Source organism: Cololabis saira, chromosome 8 (genome assembly GCF_033807715.1).
Source record: "Cololabis saira isolate AMF1-May2022 chromosome 8, fColSai1.1, whole genome shotgun sequence".
NCBI lineage: Eukaryota > Metazoa > Chordata > Actinopteri > Beloniformes > Belonidae > Cololabis > Cololabis saira.
Window position 1 is genome coordinate 9,131,222 of NC_084594.1, and position 24,941 is coordinate 9,156,162.

Genomic DNA, 24,941 nt, shown 5'->3' on the forward strand with positions numbered 1-24,941 from the left:
GCTGGTTTATTAAACATTTATTTTCTGTCATTTTAAAAACAGTCTGAGGACAATCAAAATATAAATACATCTCCCTTTCACTCCAACCGTCAGAAACGTCAGTCCACACACACACACACACACACACACACACACACACACACACACACACACACACACACACACACACACACACACACACACACACACACACACACACACACACACACACACACACACACACACACACACACACACACACACAGAGAGAGAGAGGGAGGGAGAAACTCCTGTCCTGATTGAGATGGTAAAAGGTGCAACAACAAGCCATCACGTGACTCCCTTCGATCCGCCGTGATCGATCCGCATCGGCCAGACGTCAGAGGACTTGAACGCAGACGTGGAATATTGTTCCATCAAGTGTCTCTTGACAGCCAAAGTACTGAACATCTGTTGCAGATGCAGAACAAACTTCATCATCCAGATGCTGCAAAAATAAACCCAGGATTATTCAGAAGAGGCGATGAGGAGACGCTGGAATCCATCACGCGTGACGAGGGTCGTGGTTCGGATAAATAGCCCAGTTTTGACGGACAGACAGCTGCGAGGCTCTGAAGCTTGGATTTCTGACTTTAAATATGACAATTTACTAAAAACGGATCTTCCAGGGGATCAAATCAAACTCAATAAGACAGATTGTGTTTTTATTCCTCATAATTAATTATATATAGCATATGTGTGTGTATGTATATATATATATAAAAAAAATATATATATATACATATACCATTTAAAAAGAATCTCAATAAGTGACCCTTCCCCATCATTTTAAAAAGCAAAAGTTTATCAAACATTGTTTCCTCGGAGGCGGTTTGTTTCTGGACACTAAAGCAGAAAACTTTCTCGTGTTTGTGAAACCGAAGATTTAAGTTAAAGACGGACGGACGGCGAGCTGAGGAGCCTTTAAGCAGCTTTTAAAGTCACTATTCTGGCATCTGTGAACTCATTTATTTGCTTCTGTAGTTCTTGTGCTGCAACTGCATGTTTGTCTTATATTAATGTTTATAGGTGGATGAGATGGCAAAAAAAAAAACAACAAAAAACGGGTGTTTGTCCAAAACAATATTTCTAAAAAATGTCGCTTGTTGCTTGTTGAGCGTTGATTCGGTCAGTCATCGACATGAAATGCAGGAAAAGTGGACTGTGCTGCGGATTAATGCCCACGCTGGTGTTCGTGGGCCGGACAGAACAGTCTGATGAAACATTAGACTCATTAACGGTTGAGTTGTTACAGAGCAGTGAGGTCACGTCCAGGATCCGAGTCTCCAGCGTCTCGGGGACTTTTCTCCCCACAAATAAACCTAATATTCCCAAATCTAGTCAGATGGTCCAATAATATCCAGCAGAAACACCTGCCATTGGGGCAAGAAAAGCTTTCCCGACTCGAATCCTTGAGATTAACTAAATAGTGTAACCACCACAGGAAAAGTTAGACTATTTACCGTATTGGCCTGAATATAAGACGGGGTTTTTTGCATTGAAATAAGACTGAAAAAGTAGGGGTCGTCTTACATTCGGGGCCTAGACGTTATACCCATTTACACCGCTACATGGCGCCAGATATCTTTAAAGCAAATGCTGAACTTAACTCCCCAGGCCAAAGCGAACCCCTGTCACGAAGAAGAAAAATAAAAAAATAGTATAAGAAAGAAAAGAGAAGAAAATAAGAGAAGAGAGAACAGAAAGTGGAGAAACGTAGCGACAATCTGGAGAGAAGAGGGTGGAAGTTGGGCAGATGAACCGGCAGCTGAGGAGAAGTTATGATGCAAACTTCAAGATAATGATTTTAAATAGTCAAAATAACATGCTTTTTCTCTCGAATATCTTGTTATAATCATTTGTTTCAGATGCACTGTAATTATTTTCTGTATAAAAATTGAATTTGGTGTTCAAAAAGTCTTTCTTCAAACTTGAGTCTTGAAAAAGAGGGGGTCGTCTTATGATCGGGGTCGTCTTATATTCGGGACAATACGGTAATTCAAACAAGGGCTTTTTTTCCTGTAGTGTAGTCGTGTAGATCTCCCTCCAGCTTCACACCGAGCTGCTTCTTCTGCACCTCTGAAGTGGCCGAGCTGTGAAACCAGCGGCGGACGAGGCTCCGAGGACGGAGCGAAGCGCCAGCCGAGCAATAAAGACGTGGGTGAAGAGGCTCATTTTGCTTCACTGAGCTTTTATCAAGAAAATCTGTCAACTTAAAAAAAAAAAAGAAAAGAAAAACACATTGAACTTGTGGACTACTTCCTGTGGCGGAGTGATACGGCGTTCATCGCAGTGACGTGACGTGGCTATAACGTGTTTCAATAAACCTTTACAAAAACATCCGAGCTGCAGCGCAGATCAGTAAGATTACACGGTTTAAAACTCCGGCAGAGGTGCAGTTAAATCACGGTTTCTCTGCTACTTTTCGTGGGATTTTTTGGCAAGAAAAAAACAAATTTAACTACATCCTTAAAACCTACAGCACAAATAAGCATTTTATAAGTGATGTCAGTTTGCTAGTGGTCACGCTGTGATTGTGATAAAAAAATTAAAAATAAAGATCAATGGGTGAAATGAGGTGAAATGAGGTGAATGATTGACGGTAATTGGAGCTCCGGCGTTCCTCGCTCTCCTGGACTCGACCACAGATCTTTCACAAACGTTCGAGGTTGTGATTCGACTGGCGTTCAGACGGGATGCAGGAAATCCAGCTTGTCTCTTAAGTTCCCGCTCAGACCTCCGGGAGACGGCGTCAGAACCGACGAGACATCCCGCCCCGTCCGGCTGCGTCTGTGTCCTCCATCACGCAACGAAGGACGATGTCCAACTCCTGCGTCCGCGCCACCCCCCACCCCCCCGTCCTCCCGTCTCTGTCAGGGTCTGTGTTGCACCGTGGAGGGTTGGGGTTGGGCGTCGTTAGGACGCCTTGCCCAGCTCTATCTTCTTCTGGATGACGCGAGCCGAGTGGTAGATGAGCGAGTCGATCAGCCCGGCAACTGTGCGGGTCAGAGGAAAAGTCAGCTGGCGCTTTAAATCTCACATGCAGGTTGAATGGAAACAAAGCGTCACTGACCTGTGAACACGCCTCCGATGATGGCGCAGACTCCCGTCAGGAAATGTGTGAACGACCTGCAGAGACAGACGTCATCTGGTTTCAGATGAAGAAATCTTCCATCTACAGCAAACTCCTGGTTCCAGATTTACTTAACTCGGTCACAGAAATTCTCAATTCACAAATCTACCCTGAACCCTAACCTTGAACCCTAACCCCAACCCTAACATTGAACCCTAACCCCAAACCCTAACATTGAACCCTAACCCCAAACCCTAACATTGAACCCTAACCCCAAACCCTAACATTGAACCCTAACCCCAACCCTAACATTGAACCCTAACCCCAAACCCTAACATTGAACCCTAACCCCAACCCTAACATTGAACCCTAACCCCAAACCCTAACATTGAACCCTAACCCTAACATTGAACCCTAACCCCAAACCCTTTCCCTATCCCCAACCCCCAACCCTAACATTGAACTCTAACCCCAAACCCTAACATTGAACCCTAACCCCAAACCCTAACATTGAACCCTAACCCCAACCCTAACATTGAACCCTAACCCCAAACCCTAACATTGAACCCTAACCCCAACCCTAACATTGAACCCTAACCCCAAACCCTAACATTGAACCCTAACCCTAACATTGAACCCTAACCCCAAACCCTTTCCCTATCCCTAACCCCCAACCCTAACATTGAACCCTAACCCCAAACCCTATCCCTAACCCCCAACCCTAACATTGAACCCTAACCCCAAACCCTTTCCCTATCCGTAACCCCCAACCCTAACATTGAACCCTAACCCCAAACCCTATCCCTATCCCTAACCCCAACCCTAACCTGGAACACTAACCCTAACATTGAACCCCAACCCCCAACCCTAACATTGAACCCTAACCCCAAACCCTATCCCTAACCCCCAACCCCCAACCCTAACATTGAACCCTAACCCCAAACCCTATCCCTAACCCCCAACCCCCAACCCTAACATTGAACCCTAACCCCAAACCCTTTCCCTATCCCTAACCCCCAACCCTAACATTGAACCCTAACCCCAAACCCTTTCCCTATCCGTAACCCCCAACCCTAACATTGAACCCTAACCCCAAACTTTATCCCTAACCCCCAACCCTAACCTTGAACCCTAACCCCGAACCCTAACCCTAACCTTGAACCCTAACATTGAACCCTAACCCCAAACCCTAACATTGAACCCTAACCCCAAACCCTAACATTGAACCCTAACCCCAAACCCTATCCCTAACCCCCAACCCTAACATTGAACCCTAACCCCAAACCCTAACATTGAACCCTAACCCCAAACCTTATCCCTAACCCCCAACCCTAACCTTGAACCCTAACCCCGAACCCTAACATTGAACCTTGAACCCTAACCCCCAACCCTAACCCTAAAATTGAACCCTAACCCCAAACCTTATCCCTAATCCCCAACCCCGACCCCTACGTCATCTGGTTTCAGATGAAGAAATCTTCCATCTACAGCAAACTCCTGGTTCCAGATTTACTTCAACTCGGTCACAGAAATTCTCAATTCACAAATCTACCCTGAACCCTAACCTTGAACCCTAACCCCAAATCCTATCCCCAACCCCCAACCCTAACATTGAACTCTAACCCCAAACCCTAACATTGAACCCTAACCCCAAACCCTAACATTGAACCCTAACCCCAACCCTAACATTGAACCCTAACCCCAAACCCTAACATTGAACCCTAACCCCAAACCCTAACATTGAACCCTAACCCTAACATTGAACCCTAACCCCAAACCCTAACCCCAAACCCTAACATTGAACCCTAACCCCAAACCCTAACATTGAACCCTAACCCCAAACCCTAACATTGAACCCTAACCCCAACCCTAACATTGAACCCTAACCCCAAACCCTAACATTGAACCCTAACCCCAACCCTAACATTGAACCCTAACCCCAAACCCTAACATTGAACCCTAACCCTAACATTGAACCCTAACCCCAAACCCTTTCCCTATCCCCAACCCCCAACCCTAACATTGAACTCTAACCCCAAACCCTAACATTGAACCCTAACCCCAAACCCTAACATTGAACCCTAACCCCAACCCTAACATTGAACCCTAACCCCAAACCCTAACATTGAACCCTAACCCCAACCCTAACATTGAACCCTAACCCCAAACCCTAACATTGAACCCTAACCCTAACATTGAACCCTAACCCCAAACCCTTTCCCTATCCCTAACCCCCAACCCTAACATTGAACCCTAACCCCAAACCCTATCCCTAACCCCCAACCCTAACATTGAACCCTAACCCCAAACCCTTTCCCTATCCGTAACCCCCAACCCTAACATTGAACCCTAACCCCAAACCCTATCCCTATCCCCAACCCTAACCTGGAACACTAACCCTAACATTGAACCCCAACCCCCAACCCTAACATTGAACCCTAACCCCAAACCCTATCCCTAACCCCCAACCCCCAACCCTAACATTGAACCCTAACCCCAAACCCTATCCCTAACCCCCAACCCCCAACCCTAACATTGAACCCTAACCCCAAACCCTTTCCCTATCCCTAACCCCCAACCCTAACATTGAACCCTAACCCCAAACCCTTTCCCTATCCGTAACCCCCAACTCTAACATTGAACCCTAACCCCAAACTTTATCCCTAACCCCCAACCCTAACCTTGAACCCTAACCCCGAACCCTAACCCTAACCTTGAACCCTAACATTGAACCCTAACCCCAAACCCTAACATTGAACCCTAACCCCAAACCCTATCCCTAACCCCCAACCCTAACATTGAACCCTAACCCCAAACCCTAACATTGAACCCTAACCCCAAACCTTATCCCTAACCCCCAACCCTAACCTTGAACCCTAACCCCGAACCCTAACATTGAACCTTGAACCCTAACCCCCAACCCTAACCCTAAAATTGAACCCTAACCCCAAACCTTATCCCTAATCCCCAACCCCGACCCCTACGTCATCTGGTTTCAGATGAAGAAATCTTCCATCTACAGCAAACTCCTGGTTCCAGATTTACTTCAACTCGGTCACAGAAATTCTCAATTCACAAATCTACCCTGAACCCTAACCTTGAACCCTAACCCCAAATCCTATCCCCAACCCCCAACCCTAACATTGAACTCTAACCCCAAACCCTAACATTGAACCCTAACCCCAAACCCTAACATTGAACCCTAACCCCAACCCTAACATTGAACCCTAACCCCAAACCCTAACATTGAACCCTAACCCCAAACCCTAACATTGAACCCTAACCCTAACATTGAACCCTAACCCCAAACCCTAACCCCAAACCCTAACATTGAACCCTAACCCCAAACCCTTTCCCTATCCCTAACCCCCAACCCTAACCTGGAACCCTAACCCCAACCCTATCCCTAACCCCCAACCCTAACATTGAACCCTAACCCCAAACCCTTTCCCTATCCCTAACCCCCAACCCTAACATTGAACCCTAACCCCAAACCCTATCCCTAACCCCCAACCCTAACATTGAACCCTAACCCCAAACCCTTTCCCTATCCGTAACCCCCAACCCTAACATTGAACCCTAACCCCAAACTTTATCCCTAACCCCCAACCCTAACCTTGAACCCTAACCCCGAACCCTAACCCTAACCTTGAACCCTAACATTGAACCCTAACCCCAAACCCTAACATTGAACCCTAACCCCAAACCCTAACATTGAACCCTAACCCCAAACCCTATCCCTAACCCCCAACCCTAACATTGAACCCTAACCCCAAACCCTAACCTTGAACCCTAACCCCGAACCCTAACATTGAACCTTGAACCCTAACCCCCAACCCTAACCCTAAAATTGAACCCTAACCCCAAACCTTATCCATAATCCCCAACCCCGACCCCTAACCTGGAACCCTATCATTGAACTCCAACCCTGAACCCTAACCTTGAACCCAAACCCTAATCCTGACCCCAATCCGTAACTCCAAACCCTAACCCCTAACCTGAACCTGGAACCTTAACCCTAACCCTAACCAATCCTGCCAACTGCGATGGTGTTCACAGCTACCGTGACGCAGTTATCAACTCAGGTTCAACTTTGTTCTGTCAGATGTTTTAAAATTACTGAATTAAATAAAAATCAAGATAAGAATGATTAAAAACTCCTTTCCAGCCTCGAAAATCCTGTAAAGACTGTTGGGGTTTTCCAGTGTTTTTATTTAGATTTAAAACATTTGCATTAGGATAAAAATATAAATTTACAGAAGAAGATACATAAATAAACATCATGTTGCAACCCTGGAAACCTAAACATCCCAGTTACCTGTGTTTTTCTGTGAACTTCACCATCATCGGCGACAGCTCGTACAAAACGAAGACGCCCGGCAGACCCTGGTCTCCTATCAACCCGTTGGCCACTTTCTCATGTCTGGTGACGGAGAACTGGTTTGTTTTTACCACCTGGAAACAACACGTGAAGAAACTGAACCTCTGGAGAAGACAGTCGCTCTAACGCATGACATGCACGGACATGCATGTGAAAATGCTGCAAAATCTTGCTAAAATCAAGGTGAATCTGTGGAACAGACAACACCACCTGGGACTCACCTCTCCGTCAGTTTTCACGTATATCGTTGGTACAATTTTCACAAAGTACTGGTACATCATCGACGCTGTGGAGAAAGACATGAATAGTTTCACTCATATTACATTCATATTTCGACAATATGATTGTTGAATATAATTTAGCAATCTGAAAATATATCTATCAAGACTAATTTCTGTTTTAAATATCTTTCACTGTGTGTTTGTGAATTGTCAACATATTTTTTATTTGTTAAAAATACTCTGCTTCTTAAAAAAAAAAAGCAATAATACAGGATTTTGTTTCCTCTCCAGTATTGGACTGAACGGCAGCACACACATCTCCCTTGTTTAGTTTAATCTAGTTTCTACTTTTTTTGTAGAAAATATACTAAAGAATAAAAGCTCTATTTTAACTATAACATCATGATTTATTTTAATATCTAACTTCATATCAGTTCCTGGGAACAAGAAGGTTTTTTTTTTCTAACCCTCACCAAAACTCATCTTGTTAATTCAAAAAAAGAGAAAATACATTTTTTTTTAAGCAATAAATGTAGTTAATTCAGAAAAAAAAAATAATTTAGTGAATACAATAGTCTTCCGCTGAAAACAAACAGTCACTTTTGGGGATTAATGATTTAACCCTGTCTTTGGGTCAAAATGACCCAATTCTTCTATCCTTCTTTCATCCTGCCATGCTCTCTCCTTCCTTCTTCTTTTCCTCTTTCCTCCTTTTTCTCTTTCTACCTCCCTTTCGTCATTCGTTCCTTTATTACCTTCTTTGCTTTTCCTTCCTTCTTTCCTTATTTTCTCCATTCCTTCCTTCTTCCCTCCCTTCTTTCTTTCCTTTTCTCCCTTCCTTCCTTCCTTCTTTTCTCCCTTCACCCTCCCTTGACCCAAAGACAGCACAAGGGTTAGCCTGTGGAGGTGCAGTACCGACCTCGGCCAGCGGGCGGCGCTGCTTACGTCACCGTCACCCCATGGATGTATTGCGTAACCCTGACTCCGCCCTCCCCACTTCCTGTTTCCGGTTATGGAGGTCTGACTGAAAGACATTTAATCGCAGCTGCGCTACAAAATACGACTTTTCCAGTCGAGAGGAGAAAAATACCGACGCATAATTCAAGGTAAGATCCCCCCACGCTACTCACGTCGAAATTATGGAGGAAAAAAACCCAAAACATTTCGTTGGTGGAGGTGTCAAGGCCACAGGTGAGGAATGCTAAGCTAAGACAACAAACGCTCCACTATTGAAAAATGTTACACGTTTGACTAATCTCAGGTTTGACGTTGTAACAATGATAAAATACAATATTTCATACAATAATAAGACTGTGAAGTAGGCATGCCCTGGAAACCCCTGACCAGGAACTTAAATGCTCCTGCTGGTTTAGTTCTTAAGTAATCAGCAAAAAAAGCTAAGAATTCAAGAATATAATTCGTCTAATGAGTCTGAAATAAAACCTCAACAGTTGATGCAAAAACTTTAAAATGAAATCTAAAATGATGCAATGTTACCGCAGCAGTGAAGCTGTAAATGACAGGTGTGACACATGAGTGGATCTGAGGGAAACTGTCATCATGAGCTTATGTTTACTGTGCAGGATATAGGATGGAAATTATATATATATATATATATATATATATATGGACTATTACAATGTAACCACTTTAGTATTAGCTCAGTGGAAAAATAAACCCAAGTCTTCCTTAAATAAAGGTTTTTTTTGGTAGTTTCTCATTAACATTTTTTATTTAGAAAAAAATCATACATTAAGGGAGAACAAAATTAAATAAATATTTAAAAAAAAATAAAAAATAAATAATGGCAGCAACAGCGATATCAAACTATATACAGTACTGGAGTTGAGGGGGGGTGGCATCCCCCCCTGAAATAAATACAGTCAAAATCATCCCCCCTGTAAAACTGCCATCCCCCCTTTCCACCCCTTATGTCATATGTCAAAAAAAACTTGAAAGTTGGAGGGGAATCATCTTTCTAAAGTAAAAGTATGCATTTCTTAGCGAAGTATGTGATCATAATTAATATCCTGCTTTTTTTCTGGTCTAACTGAAGATCCAGTGTATCATTTAATAAATACAAATTGGAGCTTAACTCAAAATTCATTTCTAAAACTGATTGTGTGAAGTAATTAATTGATTTCCAGAAACTTATTAAAAGATCACATTCCCAAAACATATGCACAAATGTTCCATCGATTCTTTTGCATCTTGGACATTTTGAAGAGATATCCTTTGACATTTTGTGCATTTTAATTTGAGTTAAATACAGTTTGGGAATAAATTTAAAATTAGCCTCTTTAATTTTATTACTAGTAAATGGAAAATGTATGTTTTCACATATATTTATATCATTAAAATGTAAGGATTTAATGAACAAAATAATCTAATATAAGAGAGCAGCAGTTGCAGCCTGACCACAAACCTTTTTTCCCCCACCCAGTGAGCCACAGACTTTTAACTGATAGCATGAGAGATGAATTAATGAGGAATAGATTCAACCCGAAACAGGAACCATAAACTGATCCTGGTCTGACCGTCCCCTTCCCGTTCCCAGATGCCGGTAGCTGTAGGTCCGTACGGCCAGACCCAGCCAAGCTGCTTCGATCGGGTCAAGATGGGCTTCATGATGGGGTTCGCTGTAGGAATGGCTGCTGGGGCAATGTTCGGCACCTTCTCCTGTCTCAGGTAACCACCAAGCCATCTTTGTTTCAACAGTAACTTCACGTATGACAAAGATCCAGAGCCGGGCTTCTGTTCTTGTTTTTTAATAGATGCATTTCATGTAATTTAATCAGGAAATATATGATTGTAAGAGATTGGTGCACATGATTGCTCAGCCACATCTGTGGAGATGTTTAACTGAAACAGTCCTCCAGTAGGACTGATCCGCTGACTTGTGCTTATGAACTGTGAAATTATTTTTATGAAAGAAATGAGGTGTTGCATCGTTGCTTGAGAGGCTTTGAAATCAGAAGACCAGCAGGCCAAGCGTGTCATCAACAAACTGCCTCTCTTTCTGCCTCCAGGATCGGGATGCGTGGCCGGGAGCTAATGGGAGGAGTCGGCAAGACCATGATGCAGAGCGGCGGGACCTTCGGCACCTTCATGTCCATCGGTATGGGCATCCGCTGCTGATCAGAGCCGGGAACCCTCAAACAAATGTACAGCAATGGGACTTTGGGGATTCCTGCTCTGTCTCTGCTCTACGCTGTCATCCTCTCAACCTGCAGACTAGTTTTCTCAATAAAAGTTCAGTTTTCTTAAACGGTTTCCGGAGTGGACGTGTTCTGTTCTGAGGCTGCCTCGTCCTGCATGAATGACTCAACCATTACCCAAAACTGACATGCTGTTAAACTCAGATATTTGCCTGAAGAAGCAAGCGAGTCCGTTTCAAGTGTCTTTCCCAACCCAAACTCCTGATTCTTAAGTCTTGCAGGATTTAATTCCAGTATTATTCCACTTTCTAAAGGGGTCGAAGGTAAAAACAAAGTTGAATTCAAATGTAGGAAATAAGTGAAGTCGAAAAATGCAGCTTCCACTAGATTTTTTTCATAAAAGCTGTTCCATGTAGGTCAAACTTTCAGAGTTCAGTAAAATAGTTTTAGTCTACTTAAGCGCTTCAGTAACGTCTCCCGAGATGGCAAATCTGTGGTGTAGAGCTGGGTATCGATTCAAATGTCAAGATTCAGAATCGATTATCACCATTTGATTCGATCCGATTCGATATTGATTTGGGTTAGTGTTGCCTGGATTATGACTGTAAAATAACTATTGAAATAATTTCACAATAATTACTGTGAAATAACTTAAATAGGCATTTCAATATCCATTTAAAGTGCAAAAAAAAGAAATTGCAACAGCTCAAGCAGTAAACAAATTATTTTAGCTTTTCTGATTTATTCTGTCACCAGACACAGCTGGACATGAAGCACCCGGCATTTTTCAGGTATTTCATGACAAACCGTGTCCGATAAAAGAAACCAAACAAGCTATAGTAAATATAGATAATATGAACTTCATTGAACTAATATAACATTTAGAAATTTAAGCTGAAATGTCCAGCATTTTCTCTAAAGAAAATTTCATTTAGTTCAGGAGTTTTCAAAACCAGGCAAAAATGTAATGATGGGAGGAGAGAATTTTTTTTATTTATTTATTTTTTAAATCGATCTTTAGACATACAAATCGATTTTTAGGAATTAATATGAGAATCGATTTAGAATCAAAAAATCGATTTTTTTCAACACATGCCTAGTGTAGAGGTTATATTACTGTCATCACAGCTGGTTTTGAGATGGTTTGGATTCAACATCTGGGATGTTTTTATAGAAGCATGGTCTTAATTAGGGATGTCCCGATCCGATCACGTTGTTTCAGACTTGATGGAAATCGGACGTTGCATCCCAACAGGGATCGGATATATATTTTTTTCTCATTATTTTGATCAGCGAATCAAACATGATGGAAAAACTGTTAAACTGGTGTAACAACAAGCAACGGCTTCACGTAATTTTGCCTGACAATGCTGCTAATATGCAGAAAGTTACGGGTGTGGTGGGGAGTGTCACGTAAAGTGAGTTCAATAAAGTTGTTTGTGGTGATCTGCGCAAAGCCGTGTTAAAGTGGAGGTAAATAAATAAAAGTTAAGTTACAATGGTGACTGAACCGAACGAAGCGTCTGTCGTCTTCTTCAGCTGAGCGTTCAGAAATAATTAATTCTAGCCGACGTTGCGTGATGGACACCCTGCTACCGCAAGGAAGATTGTAGGTCACCTCAAACACAAACCTTTTATTCTTTAAGCCATAAAAAGGACAGTAAGAAGAAATAGAGCAGTCTAGCATTGACACTGTTGCTCTTTTATTTGCTTACATGCCTGCTGGGTATTTTAAGTTGAGCTGCTGTTTTTATTTAATTCAAATTTGCACTATTTTTACTAGTTAATAGTTACACTATTATTACTTGATTGTTCAAGCTACCTCGGAGAAAACTGCAGTGTTTAAGTGCTAAATGATAAAATAAGAATAAAATAAAAAAGAGGGACAACCTGGATCTGTTTGTTTTGCATAATAGCATAATTTGTTACGAAAGTATCGGATCGGGACTTGGTATCGGTGGATACTCAAAATCAAATGACTCGGAATCGGATCGGAAAAACATCCCTAGTTTTAATGTTTAGATGTCGGCAGATGTTGCCGCTGTGACTTCACTAACCTTGTGGCGCAGTGACGTCTGTCCCGTCCAGAGGGTTAACGATGCCGGGGTAATCTTTACCAAACGACAGGTGTTTTATCCAGTGAGTCATGTTTATCTGAGGAACAGAAGGAGGATTTCAGGTCAACGTCTGCACAGAAAAACACCAACATTTTTGTAAATGTTTCTTTGTCTGGAAGCACAACTCAAGACTCTGCTTCTCACTTATTTAAACGTATATAAGGATAAGCAAAGCAAATTGTCAACTTTCACTTCTTCAGTTATTAAAAACTAGCAAATTACCAATAAAACAAGAAGTTAAAAATATGCTTTTGGAACTTGTAGGTTAAAACAAACTAATGAAAATGTTAACTTACATTGTCCAAACCGAAGCTCTGCAGGTCGTGAACTGCAAAAAAAGCAAAACTGTTTTAATTTGTTTCCTGGAGCAACGACAAATAAAAACAAAAGGAAAAAAAAAAGAAAGGCAAATGAGCTTTAATGAGAAAATGAAGAGCAGCAAATACAGTAGAGCCGAAGAGCACGGTGACACACACGTTTACACATTATAGTACCAAATATATTCTGGCTAAACTACAACAAAAACATCCTACAAAGAGGAAAACATTTGACTTTAAAACGTGAAACATGAAGGCTGGAGCAGGTGAGACTGAAACCTCTTCAGTTTTACATGTTGGTTAAACATTAACAACCAGCAGTCCGTTAAACATTACAGCAAAAACAATAAAAAAGCTGTCAAACTTTCTTGTTCTCGGGGACAATTTAGAAAAAACATTGTAGAAATATGCAACATTAGTGGAGGTGGATTAACTTAACCACGTCAGCACATTTATGTGACCTCATCAACCCCAACAGTCGTCCCCGGATCAATGTACTCTGGGTTTATTTACACTCGTTTACTTTCTCGATATATATGGGTCAATGACGAATAAGGATTTTCAACCGGTCCATTTATTGAGTTTTTTGTCAAGATGAATTGGCACTAGCCTTAAAAAAAAACTTGTGGTGCAACCATGATTCATATTAAAATAAATTAATTTCCTTAACATCTTGACATCTTTTTTTTTACAAGTTTTCAGTATTATACAAAAATTGTTGTTTTTTTAAATGGTCGCGCCACACGATATTTCATAAAATTGACAGTCAAACTTTGTTTGTATATTATGATGGAAATATAAATACAAGTTAATACGAGTTGCAATCTTACACAGGACTACAAGATACTTCGGAAATCATGCCAGATAGGGCAGGAGATTGATTTAAATACATTTAGAGTGATTTCAAAAACTTTTCAAAACAAGAGTCCTGGTCAGACATTTTGACGCTTAAAACAACAATAAAATCCCAAATAACTAGTATTTTTTGTAAAATTCAACTGAGTCCATATGTGGGACAGGTAGGTCATATATATGGTATTTTTTTATTCATTTAAACCTTTTTTGAATTGAAAAAAAATCTGTTATTCAGAAAATATAGGCGTCACGTCATTGACCCATATACAGATAAATTCAACCCAACAAAACCACATCTCTGAACCGGGCTGCTCCAGCTGTTGGAGCCCAAATGCAGGAGAGGAAACTGTGGTTTGACAAGATTAGCCGTTTTGTCAAGCCCAGATATTTTCTTTTCCCAAACGTAAGCATCACTTTACAACATTGTTGTTTATCGTCTGCTGAAACTCAGAGAAGCTCTTCCCGGCTTTGATGCTCAACTTTCAACTTCAAATAAACCCTCAACGCCTTCCTAAAGCTCAAGATGTTTCCCCGTCGGTGTAAACCGACCTCACTGGTGTGTGTGTTTGTGTCTCATATTTGATATTCTCAGAGTTTTACACACTGGAATCTGGCTGCTCTCGGGGGGGAAAAAAGAAAGAAACAAAAACAAATGAAAATCTGCAAAGAAAGATGGACTTACTTTCCACAGCGTGCACTGCAGAAAGAAGAGAGAAGAGTCACAAGAATGGTGCAGTAGACAGCAAAGCATGCAACGCTGACGTGTGCACGTGGGCTGTGCACGTGTGCAGGTAGGGGCTGCACAACCCGGCGGAGACGTTTGAAAAACAAATACATGATCAATGTCTTACACCAGATTCAGAGATATTAACGATGCATGAGGTCCATCTGCATGTTGGAGACTAAAGGTGCTTTGATCTAGTGATGCACCGAATGTTCGGTAAGGGAAATTGTTCGGCCGAAAATAGCAAAAAAAACACTTTCGGTGTTCGGTGGAATAAGTGGGGAAAAAACCGAACAATTAATAACGGCGTATGATGACGCAATCAAACAGCGAACAGCGTGGAGTGAGGGAGCGGTGTTAAATGCAGCAAACATGTCAGCAAGTCAGATCATTACTTGGATGTGGGGAAAAAGCAGAAGACACGAGAAATGATCCAGGCTGAGTTGGATTTGGGAAACCACTTGGTCATGGGAAGCACAGCAGAGAAAAGGGCCCGTACTACCGATGCGGTAACCCTCTCGTATATTGGAAGACCAATCAAAACCACTTTCCCGGCTTGACACAGATGGCACGCAGGTAATAATAATAATAATAATAATAATCTGTATTTAACAAAAGCAATAAAACAAATAAAAGCACTGAAGAGTGCTTACGAGAAATGGAGATATGATACAATAATATAATTAGGTAGACTACTTGTATGGGAAAGGGATTGATTTTCTTTCTTTATTTTGTTTTATCCACTTCTTTTGCACTTTTTTTGGTTTCAATTTGTTACAATTTTTCAGCAGTCAGTTATAGACCTAATGTAAGCTCAAAGATGGCCAAAAAATGTATTTTGCTAATTTATTTATTTTAGGTTATTGTGCTTTGTTGGTATAATGTCTGCTGGAATATTTAAAAAAATTATTCCAGCAGCTTGGAAATTAAAAAATGTTCAGTTGTTCATGTTCAAAAAACATTTCTACCTTGTAATGTTGTAAAGTATTTTTTTCTTTGAAAAGCATGCCTAAATCACATTTATTTGATTTATGCAAAAAACTGCGAAGAATCATTGTTCGGTATATTATTCGGTATTGGGCCAAGTGTTTATTATTATTTTCGGTTTTGGCCACAAATTTTCATTTCGGTGCATCACTAGTTTGATCCAAATGTTTCTGAAGCCAGTGATTGTGCAGCCCCCGACATGAAGAGCTGGAACACATGGAGGTCCGGGACCAGAACCAGGAGGTCCGGGACCAGAACCAGGAGGTCCGGGAACAGAACCAGGAGGTCCGGGACCAGAACCAGGAGGTCCGGGACCAGAACCAGGAGGTCCGGGACCAGAACCAGGACCAGGAGGTCGCCGTCCACGCGGCGTGGACAGCTCCATGTTTGGTGAGCAGCTATTTTTAATTTCCTGCTCTGATTAAATATTACGAGTTGTGGAAAACATTAAACACAAAGGCGACTAAGAGAGTAAAAAGACGGCAAAAGCAACAAATGGAAAAAATTAATACAAATGTGGAAGAATTAAAAACAAGAGGAAGTGGTGCATTTGTGGGGTTAGACAAATACACGACGGGGAATAGGGTTGTCTTTGTCCTCCTGAATAAAAATACGCTCTCGGCGGAGCAAATCTTACCATTTCATTTCTTTAACTCCTTAAAAAGCACAAATGTTAATTCTCAGTTAACAGACCCAATCATGACATTAAAGACCTTTAAAGTTAAAGACTGAATCATTTTAAACAGAATATTGTTCTAGTCATGAAACACCGATGGGTTTAAAATCACTCTGATGTAAACGAGGTGACACACGTTTTATTCTTATTTACATAAAAAGGTTGTTTCAACTCTTTAAAAAAAAAAAAAAAAAAAATCACATGAACCTCAATCCTTCTTTTTTTCAAGTGTTTAAGTCCTATTTGGTGTTTCATGGATAGACAACTATGACTGTTGAGTCCTAATTTTTGTAACTGGTCAGAGAAAGAGACCAGCGGACAGACGGACCGCAGCGATTTAACCTCCTCAGCAGCTCCGGAGCAACAGGAAGAGTCCCAACATTTATTCAGAGGAGCCTCTCGGGCGCCCAGATCACAGACCGTCGATAAAAAAAATGGACGAAGCCGCGATGACTGAAAAAAGTTCTGAACTGGCTTCGTCCATCTTTTATAAACAGTTCATGCTCCCTGGTCAGATGATGGAGTGAATGAATGAATTCGTGAATGAACATACACTTTTAAACATGCCAACCAATAAAAGGTTTCCAAGCACCCTTTATTCTGATATTCTGAAGTCTGAAGTCATAAAAACCAGCAAACTAAGAATTTGGGAGAGAGGACCAAACAAACAAGCCGTCTCCATTTCCAGTGACGGACCGGCAGGATCCACTGATTCAGTGAAACACCGCCCCCTACCAGCTGCTGGTGGTAGTGCACCACTTCTGCCAATCTGCTGATTGCTTTTGTTTCTTTTTAAAAACAGATGAAGCCCCGCCCCTTTGAGTTTAAAATGATTATATTAACTCCTCAAACATAAAGGGTGTTAAAAACCTTTATTTGGGTGTCGGTGTGAGAAGAGTTCACGAGCAGCTGGATTTTTACCGTGCACGTGAGACTGCTGAAAACTTTTTCCTGGAGCGAAGTGGAAATTTCCTGCCACCTAAACGACAAAGACGATTGAAAGATGAATTCATTATTGATAATCAGCAAAAAGGAACAGTTTATTCTGAATAAATAAAAAACTACACATTTTAAAGTCCTCGTGTAACGAGGATTTACTGATGACCCCAAACACATCTGGATGGTCTCCAGGTGTTGGGAGGGTTTGTTCTTTATTTAGGGCTGAACTGAGAAGAACAAAACATTTCATACGGGAAGAAATCAGCACAAAACAACACATCAGTTCCGAAAAACTGGATTATGTTTAATATGACTAATTAAAAGAGTTTTCGAGATGTGGTCATATTAATTAAAAAAAAAAGAAAAGAAACAGAGAAACAATGAGAAAAAGAAAGAATGAGTAAAAAGAGAGAAAGAAAGATCCTGAAAAAAGAAAAAGAAAGAAAGAAAGAAAGAAAGAAAGAAAGAAAGAAAGAAAGAAAGAAAGAAAGAAAGAAAGAAAGAAAGAAAGAAAGAAAGAAAGAAAGAAAGAAAGAAAGAAAGAAAGAAAGAAAGAAAGAAAGAAAGAAAGAAAGAAAGAAAGAAAGAAAAAGAGCATGAGAGCATGAGGGCAGTTGGAATGCATGACAGAACCCTGAGACCAGTAACCAGAGACGGGGCGGACTACCTTGTTGACCTCCAGGAAGCCGTACACCTGGCATCCCTCGTTCTTCTGCTCCTGCATCTTCTGCGTGAATCCTTCCCTCTTGCACTGCTCGATGGTGTCAGCGCTCTTGAAGGCCCAGCCGCGCCGCCGGTACGCCTCGCGCACGTCGTCGCAGGTGTTGCAACACCTGCCGGAGGAAACGGCGTCTCCGTGAGGACGGGGGCGTGAGCGTGTACGTGCACGTGTGTGTGCGGGTGCGTGTGCATGCACGTGTGTGTGCGGGTGCGTGTGCATGCACGTGTGCGTGCGGGTGCGTGTGCATCCACGTGTGTGTGTGCGGGTGCGTGTACATGCACGTGTGTGTGCGGGTGCGTGTACATGCACGTGTGTGTGTGCGGGTGCGTGTACATGCACGCGTGTGTGTGCGGGTGCGTGTACATGCACGCGTGTGTGTGCGGGTGCGTGTACATGCACGTGTGTGAGCGGGTGCGTGTACATGCACGTGTGTGTGTGTGCGGGTGCGTGTACATCCACGTGTGTGTGTGCGGGTGCGTGTACATGCACGTGTGTGTGCGGGTGCGTGTACATGCACGTGTGTGTGCGGGTGCGTGTACATGCACGTGTGTGTGCGGGTGCGTGTACATCCACGTGTGTGTGCGGGTGCGTGTACATGCACGTGTGTGTGCGGGTGCGTGTACATGCACGTGTGTGTGCGGGTGCGTGTACATGCACGTGTGTGTGCGGGTGCGTGTACATGCACGTGTGTGTGCGGGTGCGTGTACATGCACGTGTGTGTGCGGGTGCGTGTACATGCACGTGTGTGTGCGGGTGCTTGTACGTGTGTGTGCGGGTGCTTTACTTGAGCTCCTCAGTCTCGGCTCCGTAGCAGCTCTCACATCTGTTGGGGTCCAGAGAACTCGGGTCGAACGCTTCGCCGTCGTCGGCCTTCCCCAGTTCTGAGAGACAAAACGCTGACGGATGAGTCGGGTTTACCCATGATGCATTGCGTTTACACCGCCACCACAGTGTGGCCTCATGCGGCCCAGACCACCTCCAAATGTAGTACTCCAAAAAGTACTACAACTGAACCTAAAGTACTACAACTGGACATAAAAAAATACTATAACTGAACCTAAAGTACTACAACTGGACATAAAAAAATACTATAACTGAACCCAAAGTACTACAACTGGAACCAAAGTGTACTTCAACTGGACCTAAAGTACTACAACTGGACCTAAAAAAATACCATAAGTGAACCTAAAGTACTACAACTGAACTTGAAGTACTACAACTGGACCTAAAGTACTACAACTGGACCTAAAGTACTACAACTGGACATAAAAAATAGTATAACTGAACCTAAAGTACTACAACTGGACCTAAAGAACTACAACTGGACCTAAAGAACTACAACTCGACCACAACTGGGATGGAGGGAGCCCACTCAGGACCTTCAGTCCTTACCAACCTAAAACAGAAACAGATGTTTATATTTTAAAGATAACCTGAACTCACCGTGTTTCTCGGCCTCGAGCGTGACGGCGTTCAGGTCCTTATCCAGCCGCCGCTTGAACAGGTTGTGCTCGACGTCCAGCTGCTGCTCGCCCGCCACGTCCATGGCGTCGATGCTGAGATCTGGGGAGAAGCAGACGGGAGTCGTCAGGGTGACGGCCCCGTTAGCGTCGCCATGGAGACGGAGCAAGAAGAGGACTTACAGGCGCAGGGCATGTGAGGGAAAATGACGTCAATGTTAATTTTTAGTTTGTCTCCTCGCGACGTGTCGACGTACAGCTCAGGGTGGACCTGCGGGGCGACAAGGCAATGCATCTTCACGTAACAACATCATTTATGAAATGTTGTACAGGATAAACTTTATTTGAGCTAGTAAAAGTGTCGAGGCTGTAATGACCTCCAGATCATGATCCGATTAAAACCGGAGCTTTAACGTTACTAAAAATATTCCTCATTCCTTGTTAAAAGTCGGTTACTTGCTTACCAAATATTTTCATATTTCAAAGCAGTACTTCGCCTTCAACCCCAAATCCCCATATCCCTAACCCCGACCTCTAAACCCAACTCCTAACTCTGAACCATAACCCTAAAAGTTTTAAGGCATCAGTATGAACACAAACACTGTAAATAACAGAATCATTTCCATGTTCGTCCAACCAAGCTCCCCTAAAGGTGTCAAAAAACCTCAAATTCCAAATTAAATTCTTAAAATGCGTAAATCTGCAGCAGCTTTTCAAATATATCAGCGCCAGTTTGACACCGTTGTATCTCATCATATGAGAGGAAAAATAGTGTCATAGTTCTGTGAAAAAGTGCCTTAATTTCCATTTGTCACAGAAACCCCCCCAAAGACCCTTAATTCCTAAATGTAATTACAAAAAGGTTAAATAAACGAGGAGATAAATTAAGTGGCGATCACACAGGAGGAGGTTTGAAGCGAATTAGCGACAATCGTGAAAAAAGGATTACAGGTCGGCCTGCAGTGAGCTAGCCGGCCGCTGCGTGACAAACGTGCCTCAAACGTAAGACGTGAGAACATTTACGTCCTCAGCAGTGAGACAAAACAATCCAACAAGAAAACATGGACAGCTTAAATATGCATTTGTCTGGGAAACTTTCTTTTATATGGAATCTTGTTTAACTTAATTGGTTTCATAGTAAAGATTTCTGTACTTTTGGCTTTCTCCTGGGGCCTCATTTATCAACCGTTTGTACGCACAGATCTGTGCGTCAAGCGTGCGTACGAGCATTCCAAGGCAAAGTATGGTATTTATCAACATGTAACTGTGCGCAGAAATGCGTGTAAATGTAAGCACAACTCCGACCACATGTACACACAAAACCTAGTTGGTAGAACAGTGAAACTACAAATAGAACCCATTAAAGAGTCACAGTTTTCAGCGATCTCAGACTTCACACATGTTCCCCGTTTCCTCAAATTAATAAAAATTCTCCATTAGTAATTTAGACATTTTGAATAATTGGTGTGACAAGCTATAAAAGACAGCTTTGGCAGGATGACCTGAAAAGAAAATACAAGTACCATGGCTTATCTTGCACTGTTGGAGGATTTAGAGACCGTGCGCTCCGCAAAAACGCGCTCCGCAAAAACGCGTTTTCAAAGAGCGCGCTGATCCGTTCAGTGAGAGCACGGAGCGGCTTCTCAGCAGGAACCGCTTCCCCCAAAACATTCTGATGGATCTATGCCGTGATTTACAACCTACTGTATGTTGGAGCGAGAGACAAAACGCACCACCGCCATCCCAGTTAAACGAGGATTTCAAGCCATCGCCGGATTCCCAAACATAATTGGAGCTATAGATTGCACCCACATCGCCATAAAATCACCATCACACAATTAATTCAGTTACGTGAACATGAAAGGATTTCATTCAATCCATGCACAAATAATCTGCGATGCAACTAGCCTATGTATCTGTCAAACGTTGCTGAGGAACGCAACACTCATTTATTCTGCAGAACAGCTCTGAGTGTGAAACCTCCAAGCAAGAGCTGTTGACTCCAACCAAATATTAATTTATATGGATAATCTTCCAAGAAATATATCAAACATGGTCAGCATAATTATTTTACTTGGTAAATATCATAAATGCAAATAGAATAACAGCAAACCCTCCATTGTACATCTGAAAAATGAATGTAAGCTGTACTTAGCGTCTCTTAAACTGATGTGTGAAAAAAACGATATTGCCAAGCTTATATGAAACGATGTCTTTGTTTCTTAATTTTTACCCCCCCCCCAAATGTTGAATATCTGTAGATATTTGATTGTTTCGTTTCCTTTGCCTTTTGTTGTAAACCCTGCAGAATTTTGTTCAATAAAGTTTGAAAACCTCCAAGCTGTTGTTGCTCCATGTATGGTCAATTGGAGGCGTTTCTGTATGCAAATGACGGTAACCATTTACGAGCACGGCAGTTAAGGTGGGATTTATCATCACTGATGTGCGTACGACCGGTGTCCGCACGTTTGATAAATCCGGATTTTTTTGTACTTACACACATTCTAAATCTCATTCCTACGACAGAATTTAGAACCTTTTCTACGAACGGTTGATAAATGAGGCCCCTGGTTTGTGTGATCCAGCTCATCAGACCAGTTTGACTGGTCTCACCTGGGGCAGGTGAAACACGGCAGATCTTTACTTTTAAAAAGAAAAAAAGTGGAGAACGAAAAAATCCTTGATTGACTCTTTGATCTTGCATCTTTATATTTGTTTAGGAGCTCAAGAGTGTTTTTGAGGGCTCAATCTAAACAGAAAGTCTAAAAAAAAAAGGTTTAATTTGCCATCAAACATGAAAACATCAACCAAATGTTAATTAGTGAGCAGCTTGTACAATCAAATCTTTGTTTGAAACCACAATTACGGATCCATCGATTCAGAAAGGTTTTTTTCGCAGCTAAACACTCAAATTAAACCACAAGCAGAATCCGTTCACTCAATGATAGAGTTGTTTTTCCTGACCTTGTAGAGCCGGCAGCTTCCTCGTGTCTGGTGTCAACAACAGTTTTCAGGGCAAAACCTGGGCCTTACGTGTTAATCTGATGTGGATGTAAGCCGATCAGATGATGTGTGCAAACTCACCTCTTTGGTGAGATAGTACTGCAGCTCCGACACAAACAGGATTAACATGATGACGCCGCTGATGATCGTCACTGCAGAGACACACGGGACGTGCAAATGAGAGGTTCAGCAGCAGGAGACTGAACAGATATATTTCAACGGAGGGATCATTTTGATCTTGAAAAAGCTGAATATAGAGAAAAGTCTCTTTATTTTTCAATAGAATATCTTTATGAATGCAGTATACAGTTTAATAAAAGGCTAAAATCTTTGTAAAGTCAGGGAAATACTTGAGGAGGACATTTCTGGGCAGATCTGTGACCCAGCTTGCTCCTTTACTGCCGTCTGGGTTTGTTCCTACGACCTCCAGATTTGTACGCCACGTCCAGCCGCCCCTTAAGTTAATCTGAATAATGGCTCGTGTTATTTCATTGGACTGGAGTGTTTTTCCCTCTTTTACTGTATTGAAAACTGATGATTTAACAGAATCTATGCCTGAAAGGCATAGATTCTGCCTCTATGCATCTATGCCTTTATGTAATAATTGCTCGGGGGTTTATGTTTATGTTCATGTTCTGGATCTCTGGTGTCTAGAGACAACATCTGTTGTATTAGACGCTATATAAATAAAATTGAATTGAATTGAAAGTGATAAAATATTGTTACAAGTAAAAGACCTACATTTAAAATAATCTAAGTGGTTTGTAAAGATGTTGGAAATAGTACAAACTATTTAAAAGAATCATCTAAACAGTACTTACTACTTGACATTTGCATTTGATCCATTAACCATTTTGGGAGGTTTCCCACTGCAGCTGTATAAACTAAACTTATATTTTATTAATCTCTGAAGGGAAAGTAATGTAATATTTTTAAAACCCAATCTGCTTAAGTTTTGTGTGAAAACATTTCTTTAAAATTTGAGCTGAATAATGGCTCATGTTATTTCACTAGAGTAGAGTGTTTTTCACTCTTTTACTGTGTTGAAAACTGATGAATTAACAGGATTTATGTCCGACAGCAATAAAATATTGTTACAAGTAAAAGACCTACATTTAAAATAATCTAAGTGGTTTGTAAAGATGTTAGTATAAACTATTTAAAAGAATCATCTAAACTATGGTCTAAAGAGAACTACTTATGACGTTTGCATTTGATGTATTACTTAACTTTTGGGAAGTTTCCCACTGCAGCTGTATAAACTAAACTTATTTTTTATTAATCCCCGAAGGGAAAGTAATGTAATATTTTTAAAACCCAATCTGCTTAAGTTTTGTGTGAAAACATTTCTTTAAAATTTGAGCTGGATAATGGCTCATGTTATTTCATTAGAGTAGAGTGTTTTTCACTTTTTTACTGTGTTGAAAACTGATGAATTAACAGAATTTACGTCTGACAGCAATAAAATATTGTTACAAGTAAAATACCTAATTTTAAAATAATCTAAGTGGTTTGTACAAATAAACATTTCTTTAAAATTTGAGCATTTCAAGTTTATAATCAAGTGCAATAACTGAGCCAATGACTTCCATCATTGTAATTTGCCATAAACATCTTGATTTGATGTAAAAACGCGTTAAAATGAGGTGATATGATAAAAACAGATGAGAAAAGTGAGTGAAATGTTAATGTTAGTGAAATACAAGTCCTGGCTGCAACTGTAAACCTGATTTATAAACCTGCTGTGTCGTGGTCGACTTTTCTGGGGACATTTAATGCCAGCACATAAACGTTTGTTCAGTTTAGTTTTTCCCAACATCTGGAGGTTTAAAGTCTAATAAAAGAAATGAATCAGTCTTGTTGTTAGCCGCGGCGGCTAACGGCGGCTGCGCCTGAATGGACTGAAACAAAACCTCTCACCGGTCGCTCCTCCCCACGTCTTCACGCGAAAATCCTCCAGAGTTTTGGGATAGGCGTCAAAGTGCTTCAATTTATTCAGCGTGTCCATTTTCTCAGCTTAAATCCCAGCGGAGCCGCAGAAATGTCACCGACGGATTCCTCCACTGCAGAAACACGCCAGTGCCCCGCGGCCACTTCCGGGTCACGTGGCTCCCCAACGGACCAATAACAACCGGCCGCGTCATTTGCCGGTCCGTCACTCCAGATGTGCGAGTAGTTCATTATTAAATTCATTATAACGATCATTTAACATGAATTTCTCTGATACATTTGATCAGGTCTGCAGTCGAGTCGGTATTGATCAATTCTGAACCTTTTGTTAAGCACAAAAA

At 41.7% G+C, this 24,941-nt stretch overlaps 2 protein-coding genes across 2 annotated transcripts; one reads left to right on the top strand and one right to left on the bottom strand.

Annotated features, from left to right (window-relative positions):
• On the bottom strand, positions 1–24,731 carry LOC133448297 (endoplasmic reticulum-Golgi intermediate compartment protein 3). Its single transcript, XM_061726691.1, has 13 exons — positions 24,571–24,731; positions 22,732–22,802; positions 19,831–19,918; positions 19,631–19,750; positions 18,972–19,068; positions 18,134–18,299; positions 17,449–17,506; positions 13,265–13,296; positions 12,909–13,005; positions 7,694–7,758; positions 7,410–7,546; positions 3,092–3,147; positions 1–3,014 (listed from the first exon to the last, which is right to left on the bottom strand). The coding sequence occupies exons 1-13, from the start codon at positions 24,656–24,658 to the stop codon at positions 2,935–2,937; spliced, it is 1,155 nt and encodes a 384-aa protein (XP_061582675.1). The 5' UTR covers positions 24,659–24,731; the 3' UTR covers positions 1–2,934.
• On the top strand, positions 8,668–10,966 carry LOC133449264 (reactive oxygen species modulator 1). Its single transcript, XM_061728396.1, has 3 exons — positions 8,668–8,799; positions 10,251–10,381; positions 10,723–10,966. The coding sequence occupies exons 2-3, from the start codon at positions 10,251–10,253 to the stop codon at positions 10,829–10,831; spliced, it is 240 nt and encodes a 79-aa protein (XP_061584380.1). The 5' UTR covers positions 8,668–8,799; the 3' UTR covers positions 10,832–10,966.
• Positions 24,732–24,941: the final 210 nt, after the last annotated feature.